At 44.9% G+C, this 23,698-nt stretch overlaps 1 protein-coding gene across 2 annotated transcripts in view; it reads left to right on the top strand.

The window, feature by feature from the left end:
* Positions 1-23,698, top strand: part of FSTL4 (follistatin like 4) — a 211,894-nt gene that overhangs the window by 105,745 nt on the left and 82,451 nt on the right. For both annotated transcript variants that reach the window (XM_085312779.1, XM_085312777.1), the window contains exons 4-5: positions 11,006-11,196; positions 14,858-14,978. In XM_085312779.1, the coding sequence (XP_085168905.1) occupies positions 11,006-11,196; positions 14,858-14,978 (312 nt within the window). The remainder of the gene's footprint in view (positions 1-11,005; positions 11,197-14,857; positions 14,979-23,698) is intronic.

Genomic DNA, 23,698 nt, shown 5'->3' with positions numbered 1-23,698 from the left:
GTGTTCATAGCACAGCTTCATGATGAGGGCGCATCATGGACTGTGAAACCCAGGAGATGTGGAAGAGGAAAGGACGGTCTCTTCCCCAGGTAGGCTGGACTCTAGATGGGAAGTGGTGGRTGGAGGTGAATGAAAGAGCCCTTGGGAGCAACACAGTGAGTTCTCTTCTCCAGCACGTGGGTAGAATCCCCAGATGGGAGCAGGGACTCCCGAAAAGACACATCATGCTGTTGGGAAAGTGCATTGGAAACCGGGAAGAAGGGGTTCCCGAGATGCAGGGAGGCACCTTGCAGTGCCCACCTGCAACCTGGTCTGCCAGGGGTTGCTTACAGCTCCGTTGTTGCACACCTCTCACCTGAGAGTAATTTTGAGGATTTTTTTTCTTTATATTGTTTTTTGAGGCCTTTACAAAAAAAGGACTCTCACCTCAAGCTATTTCAATACAGTGTTTCTCAGTAATTGAATCAATTTGTTACACCGTGAATTTGTTTCGGGTTGGGATCCAGTGTAGTTAGGCTTCATTTTTGCATCGCTGTTAGAGCAGCTGTGTGGCACGTGCCTGTCCCCCTCCCCACCCGCCCTCGGCAGCTCCGGCTGCAGCAGGGCTGATTTAGTGGAATAGTCATTACAAAGGAAAAACAACACTATCTAAGGATCAAACGTAATTTGGAGAGAGAACCCAGCGGCCGTGCAGCGTTGGGTGCGTGAGCGCGCGTGTGCAAGTTTTTGTCTCTGTGCAAAGCGGTAGGTTTACAGCAGGGCTGGCTGGACTGCGAATAAATTAATCATTGGGCACAGCCAGTTTTCTGTTTACGAATCATGTTTAATTCACTCGTGATTTCTATTACTGTGTTTGTACTCACCGAATCGTTTGGACGAGTGGCACAGGGCTCGCTTGTGAACTGTTTACCTTGGCTGCCTGGCGCCCTTGCTCGGGTGCTTTGATACACACGGCGTTGTTTCTTCGCTGTGGTTTGACAAACGTTTTTAATTTTTCAATGCAAAAATAGCAACTGAAACTCAGTAGGTGGTGAGTAAAGACRGCATTAGGAATAACCTCGCTTGCGTACGGTGTCGCAGAGCGCGCTTTCCCGACACGGACGTCACCGTTAGTTACACGTGAGCGCGGGATGCGAGGTTTTAGTGAATCCAGGCACGCTGTGCTAGCGCGCCTTCGGGAACCATGTCCTGGTGGGGTGGCAGCGGTTGCCTCCTGTAATCTTCTAGAAACTGCCGAATGGGAAAGGGGCTGGGGTTCTCTGTGGATGGTGGAGCGTGATCCTGCAGTACCGGTCGGCGTCCAGGAAAGCCTGTCATTACCAAATAGAAAATTAGAGGGATGCCGTCCTCCTGAGAACGTGGCCAAGTTCAATTCAGTGCCTACCACAGAATGATAAAATGCAAGGAAAAGCAGGGAAAAAAGTTATTCATAATCTGAGCTGCTGTGAGACGTGATATATCACAGAGCTCCTCTGCAAGAACAATCAAGGAGTGACCTGATCCTCGTGCAAGTGCAAACATGGAAAGATGATGTCTGAGACACGAGACTAAAGGTTTGTTCTACCTGATAAATGCATAACAAAACCCACTAGATGGAAATTGAAACTAAACTAATTAAAAATAAAATTTGTTTGACCACTGAGACTAAGTAATCATTTGAAAAATTACTCTTACCTGCTTAAATCAGGGCTGGAAGCCTTCCTAGAAGGTGTGCTCCAGAGCAAACAGATTACAGAGCTGCTGCAGCCAAGATGGGGTTGGATTTGGTGGTTGCGTAATGCAGGAGGTCAGAGCACGGAGAGATCCCTTTAGGGTGGAAGGTCCGTAAATAGGTGGCACGCTGCTAAGGCGCTGATATGCACTTGATAAGTTGCATTCGTCGTGCGCGTTCCCACCTGCACTCTTCCCGCTGTGCGTCTCTCCCAGGCTCTTTCTAACATTTCATGCGTCTGACACTACCTCTCTGAAAGGACGCAAAGCTAGAACTCGCTTTCCGACTTGGTAAGCCAAACTGCGGCTCCTGGACTCCCCGAGAGGGCTGCGCGTCCATCCGTCTCTTCTGCCGGGCGTTTGGGGGTAAGAGATGCAGTCTATTTAGGTTATGCRTTTTGGAAGATTATTGTTGAAGGTAGGAAAAAAGTTTTTGTGTATGGAACGGTGAATTTATATTCTGATTCGTAAGTTTTTAAGCTGTTTTAAAAGCTTGCAGAGTAATAGATGGGTGAATTTTGTTGTAATAAAATGAAATATTCAAAAAAAATACATACTGAGGCAAGTTTTAACTCTTCCAGGTTGTAAATGTCTAGTTTTTAATAGTATCTATTTTTTAATATATAGTTTGTGCCATTTATGTGATATATTCAGTGAGCTCCTAGTGGCTGCTAAATTATATATGGATATCTGGTAAATGTACATCTTATTAACTGAAACACATCCCTAGGATAAGCAAGTTAGTTTGGGCTTTTATTGTTAATTGAATTTTTTTTCAGCAGTAGCAGCTGAAGGGTTGCTAATGTTCATGAATTTGCATGATGTTAAACATCTGCTCCTTTTAAGCAGTAACTTTACCAGAGTTTCACTTAACTTGTAAATTCAAATCAGGATAAAACAGGTACTCGCTCTTTGAGCGCTGAGCTGGCAGAGCGCGCTGCAGCGAGACCATGTGCAGTGAAACTCAGAGCAGTTGAAGGTTCGAAGTCGCAGAAGTGCTTTAAATCGCAGGAGATCTCTGAATTTCACAAACTTCTCAGGATATACTCGTCTTGCCCCAGTGATCTGCTCCGTTTGTTCAATCACCGGCAGAGTCAACGGAAGGGGGATCTGTTCACGTACCGTGCTGGAAAGGGAAGGTTTTTCTTTCTTTGTTATTCTTGCACAGAAGTAGGAGGAAGGTCCATCTAATCTGTCCATGTGTGTGGAAAAAAGAGCAATTAAAGGAACAGGAAGACAGATAGAAAGAGACAGATAGAAAATTTGCATGGAGGAATAGGGATTTGCAATGAGACCCCAAAGAACTGAAGTCATCTTTAATTTTCCCGTCCCTATGTACGCCTCCTCTGTCAAGTCAGAGAGGCCAGGAGGCCGTGGGTTATTGATGTAACGGGTTCACGTAGTCATCGTACTCGGATTCAGCAGTCTGAGGTCTTGGAACCACATATTCAGAGTTTAGACATGCAAACACATTCATTTTGTATGCATRAAAATGAGCTGTTACTGATAGGCAATTTAACCATAAGCAGCACAAGAATTAAGGAGCAATGCTCATAAATAAATTTGGATCCCATAACATCCTTTTCTGATGCTGCTTAAATTACCAGCTAAAGCTTGAATAAAGTATACGAAAGGATAGGATGGGCTAGTTGAAAACAAAACGTTTCTCAAATCCTTTTTATTTTTATCTAGGAGTGTTAGTTCTAGCAGCTGCATCTCTTTGCTCTATGAAAATGGGTAAGAAAACAAAGTCTTGTGCTCCCCACTCCTGCACTGAATTTCTTCCTACTGCTAGAAAACTGCCATAGGAGCAGCCTTAAAATAGCCAACACAGTTGAAGAGAAACTGAAAAAAKAAATGACACCCCTAGTGCTTCCTGCCTTAGGGCTGTTGCAGGCAGCTCTTCATTGCCACGTTGGGATGTTGGATGGTGCAGCAGGGTCACCCTGAGAAGCAGCCCAGCTGGACAGAGCTCCTGGTGGTGGCGATGGCTGGTCCCAGGTTGTCACTGGGCCTCGGTTTCTCCTGCGGCTGGGCTGGGMTGGTGCTCGCCGCTGCTCTGCAGCTGGGCACGCAGTGGGTAATCGCGTGTGAACGCAGCAAGCTGGCCGGAGGCCAACGGCTCCAAATGCCGTTCCTGGTCGTGATGGCCAAACTCGCCAGCTTCAAGCAGCAAAGGGCGTTGGCATGAGGTAGGACGAGTGCAAAACTGCAGRGGTTTAAAGGAAAGGCTGAGCGCCAGCCTGGGGATGGCACACTGCTGCTCGGGCAGGAGCGAGGACGTCGGTTTGGATGGCAGGAGAGCCACCCCGTGGCTTTGGGGGATGCTCTCCAGAACCACAGGATCTTCTGCGGTTCAGAAGTTTGAGTCACGGACTGTCCTGCTGCGTGGGCGGCCACGTCCTTTTGTACTTAGGCTGGTTGCTAWCAAACTCGTGGCTGTTATTGCTGACCTTGCAAAGACCTGCCAGTACCAACTGCCGTTAGCGGAGCCCCGTAGCCATGGTCAAAAATAACYGGCGGGGCTGAAATCCTCTGAAGGCTCCTGTACGTGTTTAGGTTCATACCTGCGGTTGGCTTAGCTGTGCACTAGGGAATCTGAGATTGTTGCTCTCTAGGTGTTACCAGATCATTTCTGATACTTAAAAAAGTATTGGCATTTCTAGTAATCGTTGCATTGTAAGGCACTTTGCAGAATAATATTTTACAGCAAGATTAGTTTATCCATCAAAGAAAGCTTTCCACTTCCTCGCTTGGGTTTTCCTTTTTTTTTTCCCCTCTAATTTATTTTGGTATTTTAACTTGCATTGCTTTGAAAGACATGTAATCCCTGGACTTGCTGGTTTTGTGACTCAAAGGAGGATTGAGGATGGCTCAGGAGTCCCACTGGAAAAGTCCACTGCACTCCACAGAAACTAGGAGTAAAATTTTCAAAGAGGGCAATTACTGAGGGAACTGGATTAATGATCTGTCATCACTATTTAGCCACATTCACCRCTGACCTTTCACAGAGAGGATGGTCGTGATAAATGTAGTTCATTACCAAGTTCTGACATGAAAATAGAGTGGCACTCTGTGTTTCTTGGCAGGCTGATCAATATTTTATCTGCCAAAGCATGCAGAAGTGCTAAACCGAATGAATTATGTGGCCGCTGCAAAACAGAGCAAGGAGCAGGCTGGCGCTGCGTGAGCGTGGCAGTAGTTACTTGCCACACTTTAGCAACCAGACTTTGGTACCTGGGCTCTTTCTTTCACTGGAGGAGGTTGGAACCTCTTCGTACTGCTTCTGGGGTTTAGTGGCTTTTTTGTATAAAAAAGTGCCAGAAATCCCTATCTTTTAAGCTTGGAAAATATATTGATGGGGTGAAGTTTGCTTGAAAGTCGCCAGCAAGTTCTTTCTAGGGTCTCCRGAGTTGGAGGTGAAGCTCGCAGGAGGGACCTGGGCTGATCTCCAGCAGCACGCTGGTGACGGCGGCGTGGCTCTGCCCCGAGCGTCCGGCCGCAGGGGATGACCACAGCCCTTCCTGGGGAAGGCTTGTGTGTGTTGTGCAGAGTATTGCTATCGACTGGCCGCTCTTTCTGAGAAGAGCTGGCCCATTGCTCCTCCAGCAAAAGCTGTTTGATGCTTGCCAGGTGTCCTGATCTGCCCTCCTTTTAGGCACACTCAAGAAAGTGGAGTTTTTGTTTTCTCCTCTTCTCTCATTTTCTGTGATGCTAGAGCTAATACTTCCATTCCCTTCCCTTCCTTGAATCAGGAGCTGCTTGACTGGGGTGTCTCCCATGTCTGGCTTAAAACCAGCGATCGTTGGTAGCAGTTACTGCTAGAGCCTTGCGGAGGCTCTGTCCTGCCTCCGACAGCTGCYGGTTGACGTAGCGCCGCGCGTCCCGCCTGCCGTCTTGGCGCCGCCGTGGCCCGTGCCCGCCGCGGGCGGCCCGCTCCGCTCCGCTCGCCTCCCGCCGGGAACGCCGGCCGGGACCGGAGGCGAGGCATGCCTCTCGCAGCTCGGTACCGCAAGAGAGTTGCAACATTCGGAGTCAAATCCGAGTCTCCCTGAAGTCTGGAGGTGTTTAATGCAGGAGCAGCTTTTACAATGGTCAGTTCTAAAAGCAAATTATTGGTGCTCTTAAATAAGTAATTAAGAAGCCTAGTGATTTTTGGTGTGCGTTATAGCAGAGGGTCGGGCGAGGCTGTTCCCCCCGGAGTTCAAGATTTGCTGCCTTCGGTACTTAGCATGTTTGTAGTTCACGTTTGTGRTMCGTTGCGTTCATGAGCAGAGGACCRAATAAGGATTTAGATCAGATTGAACGTGAGTGAGAGCAGCAAACAGTGGCACTACTTGTACTCCTCATCCTCAAGGTGCACCCCCGGCTGCCCGGACACCCACCCTTGGCCGAGGAAGGAGGACCCAGGCTGGGGGCTTATGGGCTGCRGTCCGTGAGCCACCTCTGCTCCCATGGATCATCATGGCCCAACCAAAGAGCATCTCCTATGGCTTTTCTTCTGACCAGCCCTCGTAAAGGGTAGTGGGGAAGGATGATTGAGTGTGCGTGGTAATAATTTAGGACGTGGAAGACACGTGGCATTGCGAGCKTTTTTAAACACAGGAGGGAAAGATTCCTGCAAAACCGCGCTTGGAAAAGCAGTAGCMTCCACCTCCCGTTGTGCTGGCCAGGAGAGCAACCTCCAAAAAGSGACCCCTGGAAATGTAAAACGCGTCTGTCTGGCGTGTCTGCGCTGGGCTGCAACTGTGAAAAGAATCCAGGTCCCCAGGAAGTGCTAACAAGGAAACCCAGCCGAGAGACATCTATTAACAAGCCCCACCGATGAGAGCAGCCTGAGATGAGATAAACTGCTAATGATGAGTCCAGGTTGTAAAGGAGACTGCTGGAGGCACTTAGCAAAGCGGAGACAAGAATAGGAATAAGTGAGAGGGCATAAAGATGATTTTTCTGTGATTCTTTTTGTTTAACAGCTATGGTTATAATACCTGGAAGAACGGCAAACATACAAGAGGCAGCACTGCTGCCAGAAACCTAAAGAGAGAGTATTTAGGAGATAAAGCTGGTGGATTCCAGACACAAAATAAGAAGATTACAAGTATTATTGACAGCAGGAGATGAGGGGTGGGAAGGAGAGCAAATGCAGAGCTGTCCTTAGCAAGAYCTGTCCAACCAACTCCAAAGAAGGGCTGTTAGCAGGCTCAGCAGGGAAGACAACCAGGTTACAAGATGAAAGAATAACGTCTGGTGAACAGAGGGAAGGATCTTCGCAACGGGAGAGCCTCGCTGTCCTTGGCACTGGCTTCCCGAAAGATTCAGGTTGCTAAGCGTGTATCCTCTGCTCTTGGCGGAGAGGCGACGTGGCCCGAGTTGCGTGTGGGGCATCTCCAGCAAGCCGCATCCGTGTGCACTCCCCAGAGTGCCGTAGGCGTTGCCTTTAAAACAGCGTTAGATCCACGCTGTGAAGCACATATCAAATACCCCAAGCACAGAGGGGTTTGCATTTAAGACTTTGGCCCAAGGCCAGTTATRAAGTCATAGTTTCAGATCAGAGTATTTCCTTTAACCTGCAGTGTTTTTTCACTACCTGTTTTTTCACTATAGTGAGATTAAATATATAARTGATGCATATATAGACAGATAGATACATACATATATATGTATAGTTCTAGTCCATACAAAATGTGTTTTCCTGTCAGTCTTTCAGTTAGCCAAACACAAATTGCAAACACAATATTAATCCTGTGCCCCTAGGATGGAAGGTTATTGGTTTTACTCTTTCATTTGCGTGTTATGAATTGCTGGTTTAGTGTAAATACAGAGCTTTTTTTTTTTAAAAAAAAAAAATAAAGACTGCTTTTGCATCACTGCAAACCTCAAATGTCACAGATGCTGGGGGAAATTTTTCAAAGGCATGAGACCTGTTGAGGCTGTCGCACTTGCCCTGGTAAGAGACAGGGATGCCGCCGGGGTAGTCACCACCGGCAGAGCTGCAGTGTCCTTCTCGCCAGAGAAGGGTGACAGCAGTGAGGTTTCTGAGAGCTTCTAGCAGAGGTAGAACATGACAGGCTTCTGACTTTGGCATGTGTTAGAAAAATGTGAAACGGGAGTTACTTTTTAAATAGAAGGGGTAATTGTTGCATTGCCGGTTTTCCTTGCCGTGCATGGGGTGCAACGGCACCATCCCGCATTCGGGACRGGGCTCCGTTAGGTAGTTCACCTCTGACACCTGATGGAGCAGCAGTGGAAATCCATAAAATGGAGTCATCAGAGTGAGTTTGTAGTAGGATTTACAAAACCACTGGGAATTGCTGCTGGAGGTGGTCCCCAGCTCTGTCTTTCTGTGGTTTCCTTGATTTATCTCTCTGAGCATCACCGTTGCTGCTGTCACCCGCTGGGCTGCAGATGTTCAGGGCGAGATGCGATGTCTGTATTCAGACAGCCATTCCTTGCAGATACTGCTGCTATTTCACTGGGCAAACCCTCCAAGCAGATCTGAGCTGAACACATTGTCACAGGCTTCTCACTTGTTTCAGACCTGACTCATGTCGTTGCAATACGACATGCATGATTCATGCTAAAACTTCTATTTAAACATGTAGTTATGCTCAGTTTTGGCTAAAGCRTTTGAAGAACTATGTTATATCCAGGTAATTCTTTAAGCAGGTGCGTGGTATCACACTGATACCAGGAATTGCAGTTAGCCAAGAGAGATTATCCATATAAGCTTAGTACATTGAGAATAAGAGATGATAGGTGACTTCTGTGGTCAAGAAGAGAACGAGGGCCGAGGTGAGTCAAAAGGCTAGTCAGGGATTAAGGCCGTTCGGCCGAAAAGCGTTACCGCAGGCAGCAGGTRTGAGTATCTGGAAAAAGACCCAACTGCAGAAGACAAAAGATCTGAAAGCAATAAAGAAGAGCTGCTTTGGTGTGTGCTACTGGCAAAAGCAGATAGGAGGAAGACGTGAGAAATAGAAAGGGCCCAACAGGAGTTGTCAGGGTTGGCAGCGGATTAGCAAATCCAGTGACTGCCATGTGGGCGTGCAGACCGAGGTGTGACATGACGTCCTTCACGTGGAGGATGCTGCCAGTGAGTCAGCCTGCTCTGCTGGCACCGCATGCTCTGCCTATACTGGGCTTTGCAGTCACAAATGAAAACCGCAAAGCAAAAACAGAGGTGGAAGCAAATTAAATGGATTTTGGTTCTTCATTAGTCTTAGATACGTCTCTGGGGTTAAGGTTTTACTGAAGAGAAGCAAAAACCCCAGCTCAGAAGAATTTCCATTATTGCAGTGGCTAAAGACATGTTTATAGCAGGATTGCAAAATTGCTTGATCGCAGTTGGTAAGGCAATCAGTTTTTGTCTTCAATAAGCATGTGATGGAAAGAAAGAGGTTTCTCTGTACCACCATCAGAATGGCAATGAGGTGACTCAGTATTGAAAAAATGCAGGACTATAGGTACACAAGGCAAGAAATAGCAGTTGAGTAGCCCAGTTTTCTGTAAGATGAGACTGAGCCCCCATTCCCAGACTAAAGGAGAGTGGGACCAAGACCTCYTTGGAGATTGTTTAGAGAGGAGGGGAAGTTTTGTATTTCTTGACAGCTGCCTTTCTGGTCACTGCTCGAAGATGGGATCACTGGCTCCAAGGTGATCTCTGAGTCCCCGAGCAGTGAGAAGCCCTCAGATCTATGAGGGTCTAAGTTCAGGGCAGAAATAAGCCTTTTCTTGTGGTTATTGCTCCTGCAGCAGCAGGACACTGACCTGAATAGCGAGGGCAGGTCTAGCCTGTGTATCTTCTCTCACCTTCTGAAGTCTTTTGAAGTTACAAGCACGAAATGTGAAGGGTGAACGAAAAGCTCAAAGGTAAATGGGTTTGCTATCAGAGAACTGCCTCCCACCTGGAATTTTAATTGGATTTCAGTTGGAGTGGGACCAGAGGACGAAAAATGATGCAGCTCAGCAATAAAAGGACAGGGAGACTGGTTGTCAGTATGCCAGGGTCTTCTCTTATTTTCAGAAGAATAATGTTTGCAGTCTTCAGGTAATCTACAGGGGCATTGCCCCTTATACTGGGGTGAGACCAGTCCCCTCCAATTTAATCCAGCTGGGTCAGCGTTGGGACTTAAAATACAAGGTTGTTTTAAACCCACCATTCTGGCACRTCCTCTTTTGAGCCCAGCAAGAGTAGTTGGATGTGTTGGGACTGCCAGCCAGCGGTGGCAATTGCCCRCACTGTGCAGGGCGGCTGGCTCCGGAGTCTGTTCCAGTGCGAAGTCAGCCAGGTTAGTGCAAAGCACTGCTCGGTGCTTTACTCCAAAACAAGCAGCTTTGCACCAAATCGAGTTGCCGTGCAACATTTTCTGCCAAGCTCTGCTGGACAGCAGTTGAGYAGAAAAGGACAGCAACTTTTATACYAGTCGGTCATGGTGGACTTACTCTTCTCTTAAATCAGAACAAGAGGTTCCCCAGGGAAACATCATTGAAGAACTGACCTCTGTATGCTTAGAGTGCTCAGCTGGAAGTCGCGAGCTCAGGAAACGTTGGGGCTGGTTCCTTCAGGCAGGCTGCAATCAGTGCAGAATGAGWGGTTTGAGGGCTTTTTGCTGATGGTAAAGTTTTTTGCATGCCAGGGCAGCCCCTTTCAACCTCATTTGCCGGAAGGGTGATGCACACAGTTAGCAGCGTTGCACCCCAGCTGCCTGCAGGCCCTGCGGGCTGCTCGCCCCATCCATGGCCAGCGTGCTGCKTTTAAGGGTTCCTCTTTCTGTAACGCAAAGATTGAGACAAATCATTTGGTGCCATTGGGGGGTTTCACGCTTCRCTGGCCCCAGAACCTCTGGGTTTTCACTCATCGGTCGGTCCTGTATTTTGTATGGTAAAGGACTCACAAGTGCCATTTGTTTGTGGTCTCAGAGCTTTCTGAACATCAGCTTCTCAGGATTTATTTTTAATTTATAATCATAGGACAGGCAAATTTATTTTATTTTTAGAAAAATGTGGTGTAAATTTAGCATGGGCGGGGTTATGAAGCTGAGTGTGGAAGTCTGTATCTGAAGCTCTGTAGTCTGGAAGGTAGGCGTGCTCAAGAGCTTCCTTGTCAGCAGGATTTGGAGAAAATGTTGGCTTCTACAGAAGGTAATGGCTAGAGGATTTCTTAAAGTGTAGCATCTGAGCGGTATGGGGTGTGCAAACAGCCTGTTTGATTTTGCCTCATTTTTCTCATTAGAAGTTCAGTCTTTCAGGAAGATCAAGGCAAACGTACGTGGTCCGCTAATGCAGCCTTATTTTTTAGGTGACACATGCACAATGGCAGACTACAGCCGGCTTAAGAGCATCCTTCTAGACCTTCAAGCTCATCGTCAGAGTCCTCGGAGCAGCCCCGCGGAGGACAGAGCGGCCCAGAAGCGCTCCTTAGTAGAAGATATGTTTAAGTACTTGGATATAAACAGTGATGGGCATCTCAGCAGCTCTGAACTGGCTCAGGTGGGTTTATTGCTCAATGAAAATTGAATTATGAAGTGGATTGCATTTTTCATTCAAAGTGTAAATTGAATATAGCACAGCAGAATTCTTGTGAGAACGGTCGTTTGTAACTGTCTGTCCGACGGCAGGTGAGGGAAGAAAATCAGCTGCAGCGTGCGAGTCTTTTTCTCCATCTCTGGGGAGACGGTGTTGTCTCAAACATTTGAAGCTCCTCTGTAAACAAACAGCGTGGTGTTTTTCCAGCCCCATCCTTGCYCCTGAAAAACAGATGATAATCCTCAGTACTAGCAGTTGTCTTCTGGAGCGTTTCCAGGTAGCTGGCTTGCACAGAATTAGTCTAGATAATTTAGATGTATGTGAGTTAGGAAGAAGCCTCTTACCTCTTCTTTCCTGCCTTTTGGACCACGTATTACCATACATTAACATGACAGTAAAGTTAAAATATTTTAACAGGCTTATTCTCCAAGGATCCCCATGGAGATACTGAAATGTTGACTAGCTGAACCTAATAACATTAGAAAAGGTGCAGAGCCCGCGAAAACTGTTACTTCTAATTACAGGCCTGCTGTGCTGTTTCAGGTCAGCTAATTGGCAGAGTTAACCCAATGCGCAGCGCAGGCATGTGAACCGATTACTCTGCCCGCCGAACTTGCTCTCTTCGAGTGCAAACCTGAGGAAACAGCCCTGCGAGTACGAGGAGAGCCTTGCGCCCGATGGGGCAAAGCCAGCAGGCTCGCTAGCGTCCCGCCGCGGTGCTGCTGCTGCCGACGACGACTTGTAGGTCGCTGGGTGTGCGGTGGCATTTTGGTTGCAAAAGTTGGCATTTTACCCCTTGCTCTTTGGAGGGGCTCGCTCTGCATGCTCGCCGCGCTGCCGTGCGGTGGAAGCTGCGAGCGGGGAGCGCGGAAGCGAGCTTGCTGCTCCCTCCCCTCGCTCGCTGCCGAGCGGGACGCTTCGCCCTGGATTTTAATCCCAGCGCCGTTGACATGACGCGAGAGCCTTTGTGCACGATGCCGAGTGTCAGCGCAAATTCTCTTAGCTCTCGTAGCTATGAATATATACAATACTTCATCTAAATTCAATGATTATATATAAAGACAGGGTAGATAAAAGAAAGCACTTCTATCTGAATTCAGAGCCAGCTTTTGCATAGTGACATCTAAGTGTCTGTTCTGCTCTCCAATTTTTTTACCCTTTTTACATGAAGCTTATTCCATCAGGATATTAAAAGTCAGCTCGTGTGGAAATAAAGGTTTGGCAGCCTGCACACCGTTATCGCTAGGAAGGAAGGAAGCCCTGCATTTTGAAGGGCTGGAGTTCAGTGCCTTGAGGTCTGCAGCGAAGTTGCTGCGGGCTTTGTTTGCCGGGGTGCCTGGTGCCCGGGTCTCTCTCACAAGAGCGAACATAGACCTTGGCTACTACTTGGCTATTTTTTTTAAAGACTGGTTTATTCCCCTAATTTTTAAGAGATTTATTAGCTACTAGGAGATTCTTAATTTTCCATATTATAGTCTCAACAGGTTTTCTTGGCTTATTAGGTAGATTTTTGATTGACTCGTGTTGGCTCTTTTAATTTGAAACTGCGCAACTTCAGATTCCTCCGGAGACAGATGTTTTATTGCCCACTGGTAGAGGAAAATAAAATGAATGTGGTGCAGTGGGAGATGCTRTGATCTCATTCTCTCTGGCCACCAGATGAGCTGTTGCTGTGCATTTCCTTTGTTTTATTTAAAAGAAAAATAGTCCCTGGAGCACCACAATCCTGTCTGCAAAGAAAAACTCGAGACAGGTAATGTGCGCTACTGCAGGAAAACCAAAGTCATTTTTAAGGTTTGAGTGATGGTCTTTATGCCTGAAGCAGAGGCTCAGTGCAGAGGGGCTGGTCGCGAGGGAAAGGCTGGAAGCGAAGCCCCTCGGGAGAGGACGGCAGCCGTCCTCCATTCAGGGCCTGCTCTGTCCCCTTGCTTCCCAAATACCCTGTTGGTTTCCTCCTGGACGCAGCCGGGGGAACTAGCTGAGCAGTTTTGCAGCCGTGGGTATATAGGCTATTAACAACTGTGGTAATTGGAATGTTATTTCCATTTAAAACTTTAATGTATTTTAAAGTCAGATTCATAAATCTACTGAATACGTTGCAGCTAAAGGTTTTTTTTYCTGACATTAAATCAAAAGAACTAGTAAAAACTTGTCAGTCTTATGAAAAGTTAATCAATTTTCAATACAAAAGTAGACAAAGGGAAACTTCCATCTTTTAAAGATTGATCTTGGAMGTTATGGTTGATCTCACTTTTATTGAACGTTTTTACTTGCTAGGTGAAGGGTCATTTTTTTTAGCATTATTACTTTAAATTGCTTTAATATAATGGACCAAGACTAGAATAGTAAATAAAAGCATCTTATGACTACAGCAAAAGGCTTCCTGCCTTGCAGATGCAACGTTTCAACAGTTTTCTTTGCTCTGTWATAAATTTAGAGAACCCAACATTTTAACTATGCTTGGATCCGGTTGGGCTTTTTGCTAACTTGGATGTATGACATCTAAATCTTCTTCAATTTTTCAAGCAGAAGTTATGAAATGTTTAGAATATGTAAAAAAACCACTATGAGATGCTGAAAAACACCTTAGTGTTGAATGCAGCCTCGACTCTTGCCCATTCTAGTCCTAAAGGCCAGGAATGCAATTACATCCCTTCCTAGAGAGGGGAGAGAAAAAAAAAATCTTCTGGTTGAGTATTAGTGTTTGGATAGTTAGCTTTTTTTACGGAGTGCAAGCTACTCCTGTCCTCTAAGAAACGATGGGTCTCAAACCTATCTGCAAAGGCAAGGGATGTGTCCGGGGAAGGAAATCCAGGTGATGCTATCCCTGATACTCAAGAAAAGTCTGCCYAACCTTTCTCCTCTCTCTCTTTTCTTTTCTTTCTTCCTGAGACATCTGGACATAGGAGTCTGGGCTGGAGCCTTAGCTGAATGTGCTGGGGTAGCCCCATGGGTTGAGGGTGGTGAGCTCCTCTTCTCCCCTTCAGTACCACGCCATGGTAAAGCAGCCTGCTTTTTTGTTGAATCTGAGGTTGGTTCCTACTCTGTTGACGTCAAGGGATGGAGCATTAGCACTTCTGGCCAGAAACTCTTTGGGGAAGAAGCCATGGATAAAAATGACCAAAGGTCCCTAAATCCCTTGGGCCTCTGCCTCTGATGCACAATAACGCTAGTCACTTCAGAGGTGCTCTAGGTGCCTTTCCATCCTCAGTGAGGACCAGGCATTTGTATGCTATTAATTCCTACAAAAAAATCTCCCACTAAGTAAAAGACAAAAAATAAGGAGGAAAAAGCCCCAAAGAGTTTTCCTAAAGTCTAACTTAGGCAAAATTTTTGTCTGACCTGTGGGAATGGTGTGCTCAGGGCACAGGCTCACGCCACCTTGTACACATCCCTTGAAGCTGTGCTGGTCTGTAAGAAGGAAGGGGAAGCGTAACCTCACCCAGAGATCGAAGAATTGCCTTGGACAAAAAGAGGAGAGGGCTGAGCTTGAGCCCTTTTCTCTACTTTTCTTTATGTRTTTTATCCAAAGGTTGTTCAATGAAAAATCTGCTGGGGGCACAAGGACCGGAATCTGTAGCTTAATTAACATTACATGTAACATTACATGCTCTCTTGGCCCTAGGTRATGAAGAAAGAGGATCTAGAGGATGATTTACTGGGCTGTACGCTAGAAGACCTTCTCCGATTTGATGATTACAACAACGATGGCTATTTAACCCTGCAAGAGCTCTACACAGCCTTCCGTGAGTCACGATGCTCTTCCGTGTCCTTGCCATTGACAGAGGGTGGGCCAGGGACTAATGCGCRTGAACAACCGTAACAGCAGTGTTGTCTTCCAAGACACGATCGGCAAAGATAATCCCTTTTTGCATTTTATACTATGAAAATTAGTATGAAAGGACTTGTCTCTAAAGCTTATGGTGCTCCAAAGGACTGAGCATGAGCTAGGAGGTTGGTAAAAGCGTGCGAGACTGTTTTGTTGGGGTTTCTGCTGCTTGTTGGATGCTTCTTGTTGGTAGCACTGGACGGATATTGGTATTGTGGCCAGGTCTGTTGACTTAAGTACGTGGTTTCTCAGTAATCCTGAGGAACAGAAATGTGGGAAAGCCTTTTCTTTTTCTTTCTTTCTTTCTTTCTTTCCATCCGTCTGTCCGTCCTTGAAACCTATTCAAATGTGCTGTTGCAATGTGAGTTAGTTTGGTGTGAGGAAGGTGTTTTACCGAATATTGCGCCTAGGGATCCCGTCTTCTGCATTTCGTTTCCGTGTTAGTAAGTAAATTACTGTGTGATCTTGGTGTGTGTCTCAGCACCGTTTGCAAGTATCCCTAGATCACCGAGCTACTAAAATAGTGTGACAATGGAGTACTTCAGTTATTCTGTTTATTTTCATAACATTATGTTCATGCTTTAAGTGAAGCCTGCGTTGAAGTACTTCCCTGGAAGAGGGCCATGCTGTCTCCTTCACAGGGATGATACAAGATTTTATTGGTGCCTATAAAGCCCTTTGAGATACTGAAAAAGTAACTAAGATGGAGCATTATATATTTTTGTAACAGTCAGGGCGGTGAGCTGCAGAGTACGTGCGTGTGGTTTATCCCAGGCGTTGTTAATCGTCGTTAAGCAGAGACAGGATTCAGCCCTTAGCTGCTCAGGACCSGCACAGGACCGATACCGCACCAGTTGCATCGTGAGCCACGTTCTCAAACCTCTGCATATGGCATTTTAAAGATAAAGTAATTTCAGTAAGGGGATTTTGCCTCTTGATTTAACTTTATAAACTGCGTGGTTCTGAAATACGAGCGCARCACAGACGGAGCCGCCCGCCCCCATCCTGCTGGGGGAGCCCAGCTGKGTGCTCAGCGTGCCGAGAGCCGGCCTGTCCTGCAGCAGCACGTGCATCCTTGGCAGGCCAGGCTGGAAATGCAAAGCCTCTATTTTCACTGAATCTCTTCTTTTCTAAAGACAGTGGTATCTGTTTTCTTCACTTCCAGCTTGCAATTAAAAAAAAAAAAAAAAAAAGGATAACAATATTTAAAGTGCTTTAAAATTAGCCCCAGCCATCGCCTTGGACCTGTATGAACCACACATGCATTTAATTCAACACAGCAGACTCAAACTAGCAGATATACAGTAAAACATAAAACCTCATACATTAAGAAGGCCRTAAAGTGAATTAACCCAGCTATATAAAGGCCTGACATGCAGTTGCTTGGGAGCATATTTGGATCAGTGGGTTCTCAAAGTCGCAGCAACTCCAAGCTAAATTCTGTGAGTCATTTGCATGCATGAGTATTTGGTCCAGTGAATTTTAAATAGGTAATGAAAATAAGACAAGTACAAAATATTAGCCAATGAACGGAGACGGTAATTGATAAAGTGCAAAAGTATTTTAATAGAAACCAAGGCATAACAATGACTGTCTACCAGACACTTTTTTATACACAAAAAWGATTTTTCTTCATCTGCAGATGAAAATTAGACTTCTCCATTTCGATTTTCCCAGAATCTCTGCTTTTATTATGAGCAGATAACGGGTCATCAACTTTTAAAATCAAAATTTATTGCTTACAACTTCAGAAACTTTGCAGTCTCTGTATGCAGAACAGTTCTTGGTGGAAGTGCATCTTTTACCTTTCCTTTATTGCACAACCAAAGAAAAACATCTAAAAATGTTTCTTCTCCAAGCAGTTGCTGTGAGTGTGCAGTTTGCTTTTGCAGTCTGTAAGTGTTTCTGAACTGTATACTTCATTATAAGCCAGAATTTGGCTGGCAGCAGTAATTTAAAGGCATAACATCCAGCACATTTTTCATATTTGTGGCCCATTAAGGTGATCCTTTGGTTGCTCGAAATTGCCCCAAGCGCCTCCCGCCTGCGCGCTGGCGGGAGGCCTGCRAGGATGGCTCAGCAAGCTGAGCAATCTAATTACCAGGAATCAGCGGCATCAGAAAGTCTCAATCTAATTTATCCTCTCCAAAACGATGTTACATCTGTTCCGGTGCCCCACACTTCTGTACAGCSTTGCGGTCTACAAACGGCTTGAGGATGACCTTGATAATGTGAAGAGCTTTCCAATTTGTCTCTCCTTTGCTGCGTTAGAAGTTGCATTTCATTTTAAAGAGTCTCCTGGCCTTTCCGTAACGAACAGAGCCACAAAACTGTCTCTGCCTCTCAGTTCGCGTGCGTGCGTGTCTCTCGCTTTCCCTTGACCCTCCTTCTCTCTGCAAGACACACAGAGCGTGGAAGGGTATTTTGGGTCTCCGTCCATGCTGATCGGCTAGAAGTGAATGAAAACTGCGTAGATGAGAACAAAACAGTCTCTTGCCCTTTATGAAACTTGGTTTCACCATTATAAAGTAATAGCTGATACTTTAAATGATCATTTCTAATCATGCTAACTATTTGCATACAGATGTTGATGCTCAGTCTGAGATTTTGGGAGACACGGTGGCATGCCCGCTTACCATCTCCGGAGTACAATCTTTCTCCTGCTTTTCTGAAATGTCTTTTGTCCCTGAATCCTAATAATTCGACTTTCAAGATCGTGCTTGTGTGTTTTTGTGTGTTTGTGTGGATGGTTAGAAATACCTCTTAGAACCAAATTAAAGTATCACTTTTTAAATTCATCTTAATCATACATAAATAACATCAAGACAGTTCAAATGTTCCCCTGGCAGCTCTAGAAGGAACAAATTATAGGTGTCTTCTGATTTCTCATTAGTAAATTTTATTAGATAAGCAGGCTCAGGACCATAATTTAAAAACATTAATGTGATGATCTCAAGATTTTGATGTTCCAGAAATATAAAGAGTACTAGTGAGTATACCTTTCTGTTGTCTTTTTTTTACTATCACAAAAGATTAAATGAATGAGTAATAAATAAAAGGCATAGTTGTCATAAAAGCTATAGCAGAGCATGCATCTAATTAATCAGCATGGAAATAGTCTAGTAAATTGGCAAGCACATCGCCCAGCAGAGTACTACTTTAAATATGCTCAGATGAGTGATTTTGGGGATATAACTTCTGGAAGCGTATCTGACTGGAGGTCATTGCAATTAGGCATGTCACTTTTGGCTTTCCTTTTGTCTTCGCTAATGGGCGAGTAGCAGGCTGGCAGATGTGAAAGTCTGGCTGGAAGAAAGAATCAGTGTAATCTTCTACATCTATATTATCATCAATGTGGACAGGTCAATTTGTAATACAAATATGTCAGAGAGAGGGAAAACATGCATTCCATCAAAATGGCTTTATCTTGTCAACATGGTTTAGCTAATAAGAGGTTATTAACCCAAAGACAAAATCCCCTTAAATTCCAGCTCATTGCCAATTAGAGCCTGTTCCCACCCAACGTTCACTTCTGACAGCTTGCCTTTGCATTTCATTATATTTTAGGAAGCAAGAAAAAGGCCTTTCGTAAGCATCTTTGAGGTCCTACAGCAGTTTCTTTGCAGTAGGTCACACTGGATTTAGAAAGCTTTTTGACAGACGTTGTGCAGAAGATCAGTGGTATATTGCTAATTTCCACGTCGCAGAGCAGTGTCGGCTCACGGGCTGCTGCCCTGTGCCCGGCACGTGCCCGCGGGCGCTCTCGGGGCACGGCTCCCCGCGAGCCTGCTGGGTCCTGCTGCGYCTGGGGGCTCCGCGGTGACGTTTTGAGGTCTTTAATGTCGTATCTGGACCAAAAATCCCACGAGGATGGTTTAAAAGAAAAATATTTTATTTTTCAGCTGCAATTAGCAGCTTGATTAGTCCTGTTGGAAATCTTACGCCTGACCGTGCATGCATATGCGTTAGATGTCAAGACAGGGAGTGCGTGGTAGACCGAACCTGCCCGTTTCTTGGAGGACAGAGGTTCAGATTCTTTTTTTTTTCTTTTTTTTTCCCCCTTGTCCTTAATACATATTGGAAGTGCACGATGGAGGCTGAGGAAAATGTGTTTTTCGTTCTCAGCTGCAACCAAGAACTACACGATCGGCTCGGGCCCTTTATGCTAAACTACCATTAGTGGAGAATTCCTGTGCATCCACACAAGCAATATATTTGTATAAGAGATCGGTGCTCTGTTCGTCTGAAAAGGCACAGAGAGAGAGAGAGAAGAAAATGGCCCTGAAACGAGCCCGTGAGAATGACCGGATAAATAGGATACTTACCTTTCTGGGAGCACATCCGTATAAATAAAACACGATCAGTGTTTTGGATCTCTCACGTTCTGCAGGGCTTGCAGATAACAGCATCTCTCTCGGTGAGGTGTGGAAAAGGGCTTAATTCCACAAAAGCCTGGAGAGCAACCTGGTTAAAGGAACGGTGTCCTTACAGTACGCTCTCCTYGGAGGTTGAGCATATCCGTGTTTGCAGCGGGAGGGCCGGGGACGTGCTGGACACCAGCCGGGGGAAGGTGGATGGTAGCAGAGGGTCCTGCAGCCTTTCGGTCCCTGCAGCCTCGGGCGCTTGGTGTTGGGGAAAGGGAGAGCGCTGGGGCAGATTTCCGGGAGCCGGCACGGGTACTGCGCGTGCAGGGAGCGTCCGTGGGCGGCGCGGGGCTCCCAGGCAGGCGCCAGSACTGCGCCGCGCGGGAGCGGCTCCCTCTTCTCCCCACGGCGCCAGGCACTCTCCGGAGGCTCACGGGAAGTGCTGACTATAAACCGGATTTATTTTTGCAGGGTGGGTATTTCTGACTTGCTGGAAACCACTTCAGGACGGAGCTTTCTAATAATCACGGAAGTGCTGAGGTTCGTGCTTGCCTGAGCGAAGCAAAGGTCCACTTTGAATAGGAGGGAACAAAACCTAAAAAGAAGTTGTTGGGTCAAGGGATGAGGGTGTAGCAGTCGGAAAGGAAACAAGCATTGCTGTTCCTGGTAGAAATCTCATCTTAAGGGAAGTTGCAAAAAAATTTTGTATGATGAAAATGAATACGCATACTTGGAAATASGTGTTTGCAATATGAATATTCCACATACACCTGGCAGACCAGGTGTTCCAGCATAAAATTGCATCTGGAAATTATATTTTTAGATTAAGTGGTTTACTCATGTGTTTTATGAATTTGTTTTCCCCGTCAGTATGGTACAAAGGTTTGGATACTTGTTACTCCTATCCTTCAGCTGGATTGGTCAAGCCTAGTTATATTGGCTAATTATTCTGGACTCTCTACATTGGACGATAGTATGTTCTGAGTCAGGTGTTCTCATCTTAAACATTATTATTATCATAGCAACAGCTATCTTCRCGATCAAATCGTAGTCCTAAAATATTAAGAGTCCATGCACCCTCTCTGCCCCCTCAGCTGCAATGTCCTTGGTGCATGATTTTTCTTTCATGCTGCTGCAGATAGTGGTACAAAGTTGGAAATAATTCATTAGCTCACCATGACTGATAGGTTTCTCCTGTGAGCTATGCGGTATCTAAACTTCAAATACACCTCAGCAAGCAGGGGAGCAGCAGCCTCCTCTTGCAGTTTGAGGCAACGTTTGAGAGTGGTGGGAACAACCCAGGGAGAGCAGTGAGCTTCCTTCAGGTGGCCAAGGCGAGTGACTGCTGCTCGCCTTGAGGAATAGCATGCAGCCACCTTGCTGAGCACAGAAGCACTTTATCAGGCGTTTGCTATAATAATTAAGATAATAGCACAGTCTTGTAGGAAGAACAAAGGTAAAAACTAAAAACCAAGCAAGCAGCTGAAGTTTAGGCTCAATGAGGACAACTATGGCAGTGCTGTGTTGCAGCTGGACACCACTGTTCGATAACGAGGAGATACGGAAAGACACGTTGTGTCAGTGTGGTTGTCCCATCTGCTAGGTGCGCAGACTGATGAACCCACCTCACCCCAGGCTGTCGTGTCGGGCTTACGCAACCTCAGAGAGGTCCCGTAGAGAGGAAATTCCCTCAACAGCAGTTGACTGTGCACCGAGGCTCTTCATGTGTAGCCCAGTATCTTGCTTCTGGTGGAACTGGAGTCCAGGCACAGGCCCACAGTCAAAGATGCTGTTGTTTAGTTCCTGAGACCTGCTCACTCAATGCTGTTTGGCTTTTTAGGTCATTTTCAGAAGCACCTCACTCCTTGCCTTGCCCACAGATGGAGCCTAAATGCTTGGCTCTRGCACTAGGAATGACCCTGCTGCACCCAGAAATGTAATTTTAGAGTGCTAGGAGACCTCCCTTGCGGACCTCCAAGTGAGCTCACCTTTGCTCCGCTTGAGTGAGGTAGTAATTTTTAGAGGTAGAAAACTTTCTTACTTTGGTTTTCATTCTTGTTTTCCTCCTCCTAATACCAAGAAACTTTCTGCAAAGAAAGTGATTTTTTTTCTCTCTTTTTAAAGCTTCTGTCATTGTGAACTTCTTCAGTTCTGAGCTACAAGTCAAAAATACATCACTGGGCACCAGCATGGTGTGGCACTTCCACAAAACAGCAGCAGGAGTAGGGTTTGCTATTGCAAGTTGCATATTCTCCTGCATATTTTGCTGTGTTTTGAAAAAAAGTAAAGGGGATTTTCTCAGAGGAGAAAATGAGAATTAACTTGTAACAAGAAAGACAAGCTTAATCCAAGGAAGAATGCTTCAAAAGCTAAAATATGGTTCCAGAGGAAAAAATTAAGAAGGCTCAGTGCAAGAAAAAATAGGTTGCACGTAGATACACGTTTACCAGTGGAAAGAGCAATATGTTTCCCTTAGGCCAAAAAAGGGACTGTTTCTACGCTGGGATCAGAGATTAATTCATCTAACCAGTTTTGCTGTTCAGTCACCTGCTTAGTTTATAAATTATGGTATTATGACTTGAATTAAGAGAGTCCCCTGAAATAATATTTTTGCGTGATTAATAAGAAATGAAGACACGGTTAAAATGATTGTAATTTTATGCTTTTTGATTTAAAATAAGAAAAAAGAAATTGCTGTCTAGATTTTTTCATGATGAGGCAGAGAAAGTTTCTGATGCCGGCTCTGCTGTTTCCCTGTACGCAGGCGTATCCTTTGCACAGCGGTACCAGTGCGCCCAAACGTGACTTGCCAAACTAGAGCAGTTTTTCAAATACCTCTCMTTTCAGAAGATACCATCTGGAAAATGTCAATGGGCTTAATATATAACGATTGAATAAGACACAATGAACTAATTACAAGTTGTTATTGGAAATCTATTATCTACAAATTGCAAAGAAAACTCACTAGAATACAATGTACTGGTGATTTTAAAATGCACTTCAGGCTGCATTGATTTGTTAATCTGTTTTAAATGTAAGAATTTCCGAAGTGGAGCAGAGCAAGTGCTTCAGAGGTGATGTAGTACAAACCATATCAAATGTCTACACACATTCTCACAAGAATAGACTATCTAAATATTTATAAGTACTTATGAGTGACTCACTGGTGCATAAAACCAGCCAAATATCATTTCTCAAAAAATTATTTGATCCGTACCAGCTATGTTCACTGAAGCAATTTGACATGCACAAATAATAGTATTTTTAGTTGCGTGAAGGCGCAAAATTACATCAGTGAAGAGGAAATACCAGTATTGGTGAGATCCTATAATGACTGGCTGTCCTAGCCATGAATGTGCACCTGCAGATCCTGTTAGGTAGAGATCTAAAAATTATAATTTGCATTTTCAATTAGCTCTACGTAGAGAATTGGAGGATCTCCTATGGCTTCATTTTGTTCTTTCAAAGGCTGAATTTTCTGAGAATCAGACTCAACCTCTCAGGCTTGTAGGGTTTTGTTTTTTTTTTTTTTCCTGTAAAATCTGTTTTATTGTATAATCATAACACACAAGATTTTACATCTTCAAAGGCAGAAGACAGTAGCATGTTGGAGAGGATCTTCCTATGTCTCGTTGAGCTATATACGACTATATATATATATATATATATAAACATATATATATATATTTATATATATGTTTATATATATAAATTTTTATATATTTATATATAAAATATACATATTATATTTTATATATATATTTATTTATATATATAAATTATATATATATTTATATATATATATATTTATATATATAAATATAAATATATATATTTATATATAAAATATATATATACATATTTTTATATATATATATATATATAAAAACACAGACTGGAGTGTTTTTGCTCCCATTTTCCTTTTGCTTGGCGTCTGCTCTGCTTTATTTTGCCTAGGCAGTAATTGCTCGAGCTGTGTTGGTCTGTTGAAGTCTGCCTTCGTCCAAGGCGATCTGTTGCGCACGCTCCCTGCCTGCCATTTCGGGCGTCTCAGCGATGCTTTCAGCTGCTCTTCCATGTACGTGCTCTCCATCTTCGCCTCTGCCAGTTTGAGATTCATAACTTTGAAAGCCAAAAATGCACCTTTCGTATTTTCCTATTTATTTATATTTTATTTTTGTATTAATTCCAGATCACAGGAAGAAATGCTGAACAGATTTGGGCTTAGGATCTCCACCTCCTCCCCCMAAACACCACTACAACCAACCACGTG

The sequence above is a fragment of the Rhea americana genome, unplaced genomic scaffold (assembly GCF_003343005.1).
Source record: "Rhea americana isolate MKP2758 unplaced genomic scaffold, rheAme1 scaffold_37, whole genome shotgun sequence".
Taxonomy (NCBI): Eukaryota; Metazoa; Chordata; class Aves; order Rheiformes; family Rheidae; genus Rhea; species Rhea americana.
The sequence above is the reverse complement of the archived record's forward strand: the minus strand, read 5'-3'. Positions and strand labels throughout refer to the sequence as shown.